This window comes from Nansenia antarctica, assembly GCF_963989245.1.
Source record: "Nansenia antarctica genome assembly, chromosome: 1".
In the NCBI taxonomy this organism is placed as follows: Eukaryota; Metazoa; Chordata; class Actinopteri; order Argentiniformes; family Microstomatidae; genus Nansenia; species Nansenia antarctica.
Genome location: NC_137674.1, coordinates 88834838 through 88846981, shown reverse-complemented (window position 1 = coordinate 88846981; position 12144 = coordinate 88834838). Strand labels below are relative to the sequence as shown.

The 12144-nt window shown below is 46.8% G+C and overlaps 1 protein-coding gene across 1 annotated transcript in view; it reads right to left on the bottom strand.

Annotated features, from left to right (window-relative positions):
* Positions 1–573: 573 nt before the first annotated feature.
* Positions 574–12144, bottom strand: part of LOC308153728 (semaphorin-5B-like) — a gene marked incomplete at both ends in the record, with an annotated part of 49090 nt that continues 37519 nt past the window's right edge. The window contains 5 exons of the mRNA XM_080526921.1: positions 574–759; positions 908–1025; positions 10500–10707; positions 10837–11044; positions 11419–11554. Coding sequence (XP_080383047.1) covers positions 574–759; positions 908–1025; positions 10500–10707; positions 10837–11044; positions 11419–11554 — 856 coding nt within the window. The remainder of the gene's footprint in view (positions 760–907; positions 1026–10499; positions 10708–10836; positions 11045–11418; positions 11555–12144) is intronic.

Below are 12144 nucleotides of genomic sequence, written 5' to 3'. Positions count from 1 at the left end.
TGATCTCCAATTGATACGGGTTTTATTGTGTGGCTCTGTGTGTACAGACAGACACGCAAAATGAGGGAAAATCATTCCCCTTAGGGAGGGGGGAGTGGAGGGAGGGAGGGTGAGGAAGGCACCCTTACCCCCTCCGTCCACTCTCCCCTCCATACGGGGAATGATTTAAAGTAACACCGCCTGCCGAGCCCAGCCTACCGGCTCGGTCCTAGCGCCTCCTCCGGCCTCCCCTCCTCCTCCTCCGGCTAACCCTGGTTAGGTTAGGTTAGGTTAGGTTAGGTTAGGTCAGGTCAGGTCAGGTCAGGTCAGGTCAGGTCAGGTCAGGTCAGGTTAGGTTAGGTTAGGTTAGGTTAGGTTAGGTCAGGTCTAACCCTGGGGCATGATGGTGGTAAGGGGAGTGTCTGAACAACGGAGAACCTCCGGTATTTATGTAGTTTTCGCCCGTGACATTACGCTCATCACTGTGACATCTCCTGTTGTGTCATTAGAATCCTGCCGCACGTCATATGTTACCCAATAGACAGATAGAAATACAGTGGGGTCACTATACCGGTGGGGGTCCCTCCTATCACTCTACCTGGAGCAGTTGGCCACCTGTATGGTGGGGCCCCTGCAGCTGGAGCCCCCGCACTGGGGGACGGGACTGTCGCAGGAGCGCGAGCGATACGCACAAACGCTGGTGCCCTCCCCGTCGTCTTGTTTGCAGGGTTGCCACGGTGCCCAGGGTCTGAAGCCGCCGTCCTGGGCCAGGTTCCGCACCTGTGGGGGGGTCAGAAAGGGTCAGAACTCAAGACGGTTGGTGGGGGAAAGATGGGTTCTTTGGGTCAAGAAGAGGAAAGGTGGGCGGAGAGTGTGTGTGTGTGTGTGTGATTGTGTGTGTGTGTGTGTCTCGCTCTCTCTCTCTTAGGGGGCACTCGGTTATATTCTGGCTCCATTGGCTCATGTTGGAGCTGTCCTCGATGGTGGTACAGCGTTTCTGTTTGGGGTCCCAGCCACAGTAGGGGTCTCGGGCACCGAGGCAATGCCTAAAAGGACCGGGCACAAAGACAGCAGTCAGTGGGACAGCGCTGGAACAAAAATAATCACTGCTGGACTGCCTGTGACACGGCATGTTAGCTGTAAGCAAACACAAATAGTTCCTACCGATATCAGACGTGTAAACACACGATGGGAGTCATCCTCACGTCCTCACACAAGCTATTCAGTGAAACCCTGGTGCCGCACGCTCCTCACTAGCGCAATGTTTATCAATAAGGTCCATATAAACATGAGCTAATAGCATGGTAATTAACCCCCCCCCCCCCCCCCCACGCTTAATGAAACAAAGCAGTCAGAGCTCAGGGAAACCCCGGCTGTGAGGGAATTCTGGACATGTTGTAACAGGCACAGGCCAGGGGACCCCTAACCCTAGGACCCCTGAAAGAGGTCCTCTCTGCAGCTCACCCTGTTTGTTTTTCTCGGAGTGTGGCTCCGTCGGGCTGAGCCCAGAGTAGAGGAAAACAGGTCGTGTTGATCCAGGACAACTATGACGAGGTTCAGGCGGCGGTCTATGTGAGGGACTTGGTGGAGTATGACCACACGATTAACTCTTTGACTGCCAGCCATGTTCAGAGCGGAGAGCTCCACACTGCCAGACTTTTGGGGCATTTTCGCTGAACTTTGAAGACCCACCAAATATTGACTTTTCGGACTACATAAACATTGAACATATCTACCAAAACTTTAGACTCTCTTCTTTCATCAGAAAAAGAAAGTTTGTTTCTAGCCTCTTTGAGTGTTTAGAAATCGGCCGTAGAACATAGGGTGGTTTCAGCAAAAACACCTGATTTTGACCAATAAACAGAGAAAACGAGCTTTTTCTGCAGAACTTTTTTTTTTTTTTCTGCAGAGAAGCAAATTCAAGCAAAACGGTGACTGACGTCCACATATTTTAGTTTTAGTGACACCTCAAACATCTGAAATGTTGTTTACTTCTATGAAACAATAAAAACAACACAGGAAAAAAGGCTTTTGATGACAAAATAACTACATTTATTCACAGATTTAGAACATTTAGAACATAATACAAAACATAACAAAATAATCTATTTACATGTGTGTGAACTATTTACAGGTGTGTACGTGTGTGTAAACTTATTTACAGATGTGTGTGTATGTGTGTGTGTAAACGTATTTACAGATGTGTGTGTGTGTGTGTGTGTGTAAACTTATTTACAGATATGTGTGTGTGTGTGTGTGTGTGTGTGTGTGTGTGTCTCTATGCACACAATCATATTTTTTTTCTGTGTGGTAGGCTGTGAAGCACTCTCCTGAGTGCAGGGGTACATGGCAGGACCTGCACCACATTCTGGTCTCTCTCCTTTTACCCCTTCGAACTAGGGCTGCACGATTTGGGGAAAAAATCGAATTGCGATTATTTGGACAGATATCGCGATTGCGATTAATTTGCGATTAATTTATTTTTAAATAGCAAAAAAAAAAAAAAAAAAAAAAAGGGACTTTTTGTAAAGTGTGGCCATATCTCCGGCTAGGAAGGTCGTATCAACGTGCAGTTTGTTTGTACGTCTTCAGGGGACTTAGAGGCTCCCTCCTCTAGCACCCCCACAGCCCGAGCTACATTGGGTTGCTTTAAAGTTGGGTTGCTTTAAAATCAAGCTTCAGATTAAAACATGTGATGGAGCATTACTAACCTGACTCAGGTGGTTTGTTTCACACAACCATCTAGGAAAGCTTAATTGGAAGCTGTTTGGAAAAGGGCAGGTACTTTCAAAAAATACTTGGCAGGTGATTGGATGAATCTATCTATCACCTATTTTCAGAGAGCATTACCACATGATACCATCAAACTATTAACTGCTCTAATTCTAATGCAAGGATGAGAACTTAAAAGATATGAATTGGGACAACATATTTATTTATGTTTTTTTTAAACAGCAACACCATTTTGTTTCTCTCAACAAGTGTCTTTTTTTTACGTTCATTGACGTTGACGTTCATTGACGTTGAATCTGACGCGCTGTATGACGTATCCCATACGGGTAGTGGTGTTTCTCAACCCTCTCCTCGGGGCGCCCCAGCCGCTCCACATATTTGATCTGTTCCACCACCAGCACACCTGATTCAACTAATCAAGTCCAAAGCAATTATGATTTGGACTTGATTAGTTGAATCAGGTGTGCTGGTGGTGGAACAGATCAAATATGTGGAGCGGCTGGGGCGCCCCGAGGAGAGGGTTGAGAAACACATAGTGAGTTGGACTTGTGATCGGAAGGTTGTGAGTTCAAATCCCGCCTGAAACCACACCACTACTAGTGTGCCCTTGAGTAAGGCACTTAGCCCTCAGTTACTCCAGGGGGAATGTCCCTGTAATTCGTATTTGTAAATCGCTTTGGATTAAAAAAGAGTCTGCTAAATGGCAAAAAAAAAAAAAAAAAAAAAAAAAAAAAAAAAAAATCGCAGGCAAATCGCAGGCTTTGCGATTAGCTAATCGCGACATTTCAAATCGCGATTTCGATTTAAAATCGATTAATCGTGCAGCCCTACTTCGAACGCAGACCCTACATTTTCTTGCTGGCTTTGTGTTATTGCTGGTGGGCCTTAATTTTTCCAACTCATGCCTGGCCATCCGGCCATCCAGCCTGCTGTCTGGGTCTCTCTGTCTTGCGGCCCTGGTTTGTCGGACCTCCTCTTCCTCCTCTTCCTCCTCCCCCCCCTCCTCCTCTCTCCCCCTCCTCCCCCTCCTCCTCTCTCCTCCCCCTCCTCCTCCTCTCTCCTCCTCCTCCTCCTCCTCCTCCGCTACATAGGTTTTTTCAGTCCACGACCTCGCCACCCTCCTCATGAACTCCAAGTGTGTTTTGCACTTCCCCGGGTTCCTGGCCTTGTACAGCACATATGCATTGAACACACACAGCTGAAATAAGTATGCCACAAACTTCTTTGACCAGTTGAGTGTTTTCCGTATGAATGGGTAATATGCAATGTTCTGGTCAAGTTTGTCCACCCCATTCATGCAGGCATTGTATGCCACAACACACTGCGGTTTGAGCTGACCCACCTTCTCCTTCTTCCCTTTCTGCCACACCTCCACCCTCTGCATGCTGTCATGGTGGCAGGTTGTCACCATCCTCACCAGACGCTTGTCCTGCCATGCCATAACCAGCACCCTGCCATTGTGCCGCACCACCCTCCCCTCCACACCCAAGTCGTTCTTTGTCGGCTCCCTTATGATCTACGGTTCCCCCCTGTTTTTTCGCAGTGTTCCGCAGACGTTGGTGTTGGCTTTGATCAACTGCTCACAAAGTTGAACAGAGTTGTAGAAGTTGTCCATGTAAAGTGTGTATCCGTGTCCTGTGAGACGGTCAAGGAGGGAGAACACTGTGTCTGGGAGTGTGTTATGCTGGCCAACATAAGGCTTAATGTTAAAACAATACCCAGTATAAGAGTCACACAGTATGTAGGATTTAATTCCATACTTCACCGGCTTCTGAGGGTTATACACTTTGAATGATAGGCGGCCACGCCACTGCATCATTCCTTCATCAATGCAGATACTTTCAAAGGGCTGATACAGCTCTTTGAATTTGGCTACAACATGATCTAAAATAGGACGCACTTTATACATTTTATCTGTGGCGTCCTGTGATGCATTATTGTTGTAGTGGAGGAACTTCCAGATGAGCTGATACCTGTTCCTGGACATGGTTTTATTGAAGTATGGAGTGGCGTCCTGTGGATCCACACTCCAATACATTTCTATTTTTGGCTTTTTTATGTAACCGGTGATGAAAGTGAGTCCAAAGAATCGTTTCAGTTCTGGGACTGTCACCGGTTTCCATGACCTCCCTCTGGAGTGTCGGGATGTGTCGGGATGTGCCTGTAAAAACTGCTTGGCATACAGGTTGGTTTGATCTGCAATGTGCTGCACCAGCTCATCAGGAATGAGCAGCTCCAGGAAATCAACCGGCCGGTCAGATTTCAGCTCTGCAGCAGCATTCTGGGGTCCAGGGGTTGCCGTGAATGGAACCTTTGTGGGTTGCCAGTCACCGTCACCCCAACCAGCAGCTTTCTCTGAAGACAGCCGTCTCCTTGCAGCAAACCCACTGGTTGAGGCACGTCCTCTGCTCGATTCAGGAACTGTAAAATATTGAAATATATACCATTTTATACAAAATATATATATACAAAAGGCATGTTTTATTGCATTGTAATGATGTAGTGTAATAGTGTAATAGTAATAGTAATAGTGTTATACTGCTCTAGTGATGGTTAAAGTTTCAGCACAACACACACAGGTAGACATCAACACAGAGAGGTCACACACAGGTCATCAACACACACATCAACACACAGAGGGAGACTTCAAAGACACAGGTCACACACAGGTCATCAACACAGACATCAACACACAGAGGGAGACTTCAAAGACACAGGTCACACACAGGTCATCAACACACACATCAACACACAGAGGTATACTTCAAAGACACAGGTAAACATCAACACAGAGGTAGACATCAACACAGGTAGACATCGCACACACACACACACACACACACACACACACGCGCGCGCGCGCGTGAAACAGAGCCTCTCTGACCTGAGGCAAGGCAAATTTATTTGTGTAGCACATACATGTAGACCCAAGGTTACCCATAACTACCTCATAACTAATATGAGCCTTACATCACATTACCCATAAACATCCCCTCTTCATCTCCCTCATATCTGCACACACACACACACACACACACACACACACACACACACACACACACACTCACACACACTCACACATACAGGCACACACACACACACACACACACACACACACATACAGGCATACAGGCACACACACACACACACACACACACACACACAGGCACACACACACACACACACACACACACTCACACATACACACACACGGTCTGTAAAGAATACAAAAAGAAAAACAAATTCATTCATTCATTCATTCAACAGTTTTACCGTTTTTGCTCTCCACCCGCGGGGATCCGCGCTGATCTGGAGAGGAGCCCCTGCTACTATCCGATCGGGAAGGCAACCACTCGTCTGAATCGGGGTCTGGTTCAGAATCGTCCGACTCTGAACTGTTTGAAGAGTCGCGCGATGGCTGCGCTGCTCCGCAATGCTCCGCGATGCTCCGCGCCGCGTTTGGCACATCTCCTATACCAGATCTCGCCGCGTTTGGCACATCTCCTATACCAGATCTGCTTGACCTGATCTGCACCACACTCCTTGCAGATCCACTGCCAGACAAGCTCTGTGCCAGTGTCAACTGCTTATAATGCTTGTCGCCTGAACCTCTCGTCTTCGCTCTCCTCTTCGCCATTACTACAACCCACAACAAGCCACTTCCTTGTCCAGGCTTTTTATAGCTGAGCTAAATCGAACTACTGCCCTCATCTGGGACCGAAATACATTACACCCAAGTCTGAAATTCACACACTAGGTGTAGAACATGTCAATAACGCGATCCCCGCGAAAAGAAAAAAAAAATTCTATAAGACGCCAATTGGCGTCTTTGGCAGTCTACGTTACTATTCTATAAGACGCCAATTGGCGTCTTTGGCAGTCAATGAGTTAAGCTTGTCACATCCATGTATGTCAGGGAACGGTGTGGGCGGACTCAGTGAAAGGGCTCTTTTCTGATAGGGGCTGAGTGGTGCTGTCTCTCTGCAACACCGTCATAATGCTGAACTGTACGGGGTACAAGACGCTGGGCCCCCTGCCTGTCAGTCAAACACACACCTCCTGCTGAGCAAGGCTCTGTGGAAACAACTTATCACAGAGCAGCTCCAGTCTGGTAGACAAGGCCTTACTCAGCACACAGGAGGGAAAGGGAGGAGGGGGAGTGGAGAGGGGGGGGGGGGGGGGGGTGAGGGAGGGAGGAAAGGAGGATGTGACAAGGGAGGGGAGTATAGAGAGAGAACATCTCAGAGGAAGAACAAAATCAACAAAATTAGCAACCGGATTTGGAATACAGACCAAATGATTCAGGGTTACACCTCCGGCTGTCATTGCCTCATCGAAAAACAACAACAACAACAACTCTAACAACCAATCACAGAGCAGATATTCCCCACAACACCATGTTTTCCTGAACTAGTGGGAGCTCATTTCTGCCTGCAGTGTCAGGCCGAGAGAGAATAATGACATCTAGAGAGGATATCGGCCATGTCACAGCAATTCCTTCCAATTACCTCAACCAGAACACTGCCACACTATACAGCAGGCTCCCAAGAGCAAGAGCGACCGCTGGGAGAACCCATCGCTAACCCCCCTCCTCTTCATACGGAAAGAAAACTTTTTCCCAATGAAAAAGCCATGTAATATGAAAAGATTATACCACTGTAGTTCGACAGTGTCAGCCGTGAGAGGCGGCAGGGTCGCAGCACAGGGCCCGGCTTTCATTTTCTCCCTCTGCTTCCCTCAGTCCCTCTGCTGTATCTGTGGCTCTCATCAGCATTGGGAGACATTTACAACCTGATGGGCGGAATACAAATGAACTAACCTAAGACAGTGCTGATTGGTATTCCGCATACAGAGCACGGCCAACGCTTACCCTGCAATAAATACTCCACAGATCAGTCCCTGATAATCAGCTCTAATACCTCCGAACCACTGTGTTTAAGCATCCTGCTGACTAACTGGCGGCAACAACAACCTGCAGTTACTACTTTCTGTCTGGAAAAGGAGGTTCCCTGGGAGGAAAACAACCCCAATAAAACCCTAATAAAAAGACCCTAAAAAAGAAAAGAAAAAAGTTAAATCCCCAAGTCCCTACATTTTAGGGGAAAACTTACCCCCACCCCGTTTCCCTCCCTGTCAAATATACCTCCCCAACCCACATGACTAAAGAAAGCAACAAAGAGCTCTTTGAGCTATTAATATGCTAACAAACTAAAACCCACTTGGCTGATAACTAGCGTAGATTATAGGATTATTCAACCGTAGTGTGCCGCTACACTGTACGAGGGATTGCTTTCATTCATAATGCATGTAATAACAGTGTTTCCCTGCGTGACTCGGAATCGAGACGACAGTTATTTGGCGACTGCCAAGTTCATTACTCTGATTATTCATCCTTCGGGGGAGGAGGAAACCGTTTCTCTAGAAACTATTAAACTAACAGCCGCAGTCCATTAATCTGGGCTGCAGGAGGTCTGAGGCTGCAGAGCGGAGGCTCCATGCATGCGAGGACAGCAGAGTCTAATGAGAGAAAAAGGTAACCTGGAGCACACAGAGTTTGGTTTGCGACTGCGTTGCATAGATAAGATATGAATAGAAATAGAATTAGGGATACATCAAGGCTTGATTCAATAATATTTGTGGATGGGCAGAAGTATCCTTCAGCGAGAAGTAGTCAAACCTGCCATGGTAAATCCTTCTCTTTTCAGACTACAGATTTATTTCCCGTTTCCCAAGTTTCAAGACTGACAGGTGAGCGTGATGGATCACACAGAAAAGCTCAGCTGGCATAGATGCAATGTTCCAGCCACAGTGAATGCACCAGGAACAGAGGTAAATGAGTTTCCACAGCCGTTCTGTGAGAGACGGGGGGGCGGAGGATGGGAGGCGGCGGAGGTGTAGTTAAACCTCACTAGGAGTCAGCTGGAGCCTGCTATCTATAAGGTCATGTAGGATAATGCATGGAATTATTCATGACTTCTGGAGGTGTTATGCATACCGTATGTGTGCAATACAGCGAGGTCTGACTGAACCGGACGGCTGTCTGAGAGAAGTCCGAGAGTGTGAGGACCTCAGCATGTAGGAAGCCTCATACAGTACTACTTGAAAGTTTGCGAACCCTACAGCATTTTGATCTAAACCCCAAATCGTAATAAAGACATTCCAAATAAAGGACACAAATAAAAACATATGATACATTTTCTTTGTATATTTAACGAAAGTGGTTTAACAAAAACTCAGATTTCATTATGTGCAAAAATATGTCAACAGATTGTGGCACCTCCAATAGCAGCGATAACTGGGAGTAAATGTCTCGTATAGCCACTAAATAGCCTCTGACATCTGTTTCGAGGGAACTTAAAGAACTCAGCCACGACGTTGAGTGACGTTTGAGGGGTGTCTGGCATGAACTGCCCACTTCAGGTCCTGCCACAGCATCCTGATTGGATTTAGGTCAGAACTTTGACTTGGCCAATCCAAAACAAATCTTCTTTCTGCTTAGTCATTGTTTTGATAGATTTGCTTGAATGCTTTGGGTCGTTGGAAGACCTATTTTAAAGCACAGCTTTAGTTCCTTGATTGATGGCTTGATGTTCTGTTCAAGAATCTCCTAGTAGGGGCGCTTAGGTGGTGTAGCGGGTTAAGCGTCGACCATGTAACCGCAGGGTCCCCGGTTCGAATCCGGCTGGGGACATATCCTGCATGTCATCCCTCCTCTCTCTCTCACCCATCCTTCCTGTCTAATTCTCCACTGTATCTATCAATAAAAATGAAAAATATGAGTGGGACTGCCCCACTCAGCAAAAAAAAAATATCTCCTATAATACCTAAGAATTCATGGTTCCCTTAATGATGTGGAGTCGTGCAGGGGAGGAAAAGCAGCCCAAGGACATTCCCACCACTATGCTTGACTGTTGGGATAAGGTTCTTTTGGTGGTAGGCAGTGTTGGGTTTTCGCCAAACATAGTGGTCCCAGAGGACTTCCAGAAACCTTCAGGCTTGTCCAGGTGTCTGGCAAAGTTAAGACGGGTAGTTTGATTTTTTTTTGGACAGCAGAGGCTTCTTCCTCGCAAACCTCCCATGAATGCCATTTTGATTCAGTGTTCTTCTTATTGTTGAAGCATGCACAGTTGCCTGAGCAAGGGAGGTCTGCAAATCTCTAGATGTGTTTTGGGTAGCTTTCACCTGATTTTGTTTTGTTTTTGTGGCTCTTGATGACATTTTGGAACGGCGTTCACATCGAGGCTGAGTTGCTGTCATGTTAAATGCTCTCCATTTGTAAACACTTTGCCTCACAGTTGTTGTTGAGATGAGTAGCCTTCCCCAGACTGATGTGCTCTCACTACCCTCTGAGATTTACCTTCCTCTCAGCATGGTTCATTGCATTCACCTGTAACACAATACAACTCTTTCCTAAATATCTCTCCTTTGATTGGTTCATTTTGGTACCCAATTATTTACCCACCTGATTCTACTTACCCTTGATTTAACCAATGCATCTTGGGGTTCACATATTTATGCAGCTGCACTCATTTCTTTATAATTTAGTTCACACATAATTTCCTCTAAGCCAGGGGTCTTCAAGTAATACATCGTTTTTGTAAAAATGATTGCCTATTAATGCTTGTACTTTACTCAATATATTTTTTGTTATATTTTTTAATTCTCCCAAATGAAAAAATAAATCAGATTCTGTTGAACTGGAGGGCAGAGAGGAGCCTCACTGGTGAGTTGGCTGGTCTACAGTACGACCCGCTGTCACAATGGTATGCTCAGGGGGAGGGTATTACCGTTCAGTTCTGTAGCTTGAGCACCTCTCCAACGGGATCTTCAACACTCTGTCGCTCAGCCCCACAAACAACGACCGATCACTGTGGAGAATTTGCAGGCTCCTGATTGGCTCGCTCTGACCCTCAGGGAGGACCTTCATCTCCTCCAGGTAACATCCCCGCAGGCTCTTATTGGTTGTGGAGAGGGCCTTCAGGATGGTGCCATATTCTTATTGGACAGAGAGACATAATAAGACATTGTGTTGACGTTGTATCAGTTATCAGTTATGGCTATCAGTATGTATGTATGTATGTGCTTCTCTGTCACCCACCACCTCCCTCCCTCCTGCTGACTCACCGGTGCCAATGTACATGACGTGGTAGAGGGTGTCACGGCCCTGAACAATGTCCACTACCAGCTTGGAGAAGCGCACGTTGTCCTGGGTGAGCAGCGGGTCTGTGGAGATGGGCTGGACCACGTCACTCATGAGGAAGAGCCGCTGGGCGTCCTGCAGACTGCGCTCCGTCAGGTTCTCTTCTGGGCCGCGCTCCTCCAGTGTGCCGCACTGACAGGACGTGAGAGGGAGACAGGGTTACGCCAAACACAGCCACCACGACCATACTATACTGCCACTGAACGTGTACAGTGCATCATGAAAGACATTGGCCAGTATTATAGTAACAAAACAATACAGTTTCCAACAGAAAAAGGAATAAGGCCAAAAGCAACTGACATTAAACTATTCAACAACCTCCTCTCTATGAGTCATTTGTTGTTCTCCAGTGGCATATGTACTTCTGGGAAGACTTCATAGCCCGCGGTTGGTGGTTATGACCTACAGTTTATGCAAATGCAGCTAACCAGAGTTTGAGTGTAAACCACTCTGTACTGGGGGCTGTATCTGAAAGTTGAGGATGGGGTTAGGTGTGGGGTGCCTACCTGGAAGTTGTGGATGGGGTTAGGTGTGGAGAGCCAGCTGGTGCGAGAGTTCTCTTGGTAGCGGAAGGGTCCGTTGAAAGCCTGGGTGATGGCACTGAGGTTGAAGGCACACACTGCAGAGGCTGAGATGCTGTTCCTGTGAGGAGGGAGAGAAAGGCCAATGTCACTGTGAGGCCACAGGGTTGACCACAGGGTTTACGACGGGTCACCTCCAAACGACGAAGAAAAAGTGATGTAGCTATCACTAATGCGATACACTACATACTATAGAGTAGGGATGGACGGTTTTTCGGTTAAACCGAAAACCGCGGTTTATAAAAATAGAAACGGTTTTTTATCAAAACCGTCTGAAACCGGATTTTTTATTTATTATTTTTTATTTTTTATTTTAGAAGAATAGAATAGAGGACTTCCGGTGGCGCGCGAACAGAGATGGCAGCCTGATAACAGAGCTCCGGTGTCAGCCTTAAATTACCCCTAATTCAAGATATTTTATGCACTCGAATTGATATATATCAACGTAATGATGGAGGGGGACAAATATAAGAGAAAGGGTACTGGGGTTCGAAAGCCATCTGAGAGAATAACTGAGAAAGACGGAGCAGCTAGCAACAGAGCTAACGTTACCCCGACGGAACAAGATGGAGGCTTGAGAGAGAATGAAACGCTGGACTCGATTCGTAAAGTGGTGAGCGAAGTCGTGAATGCGGGTATGACAACTTGGCA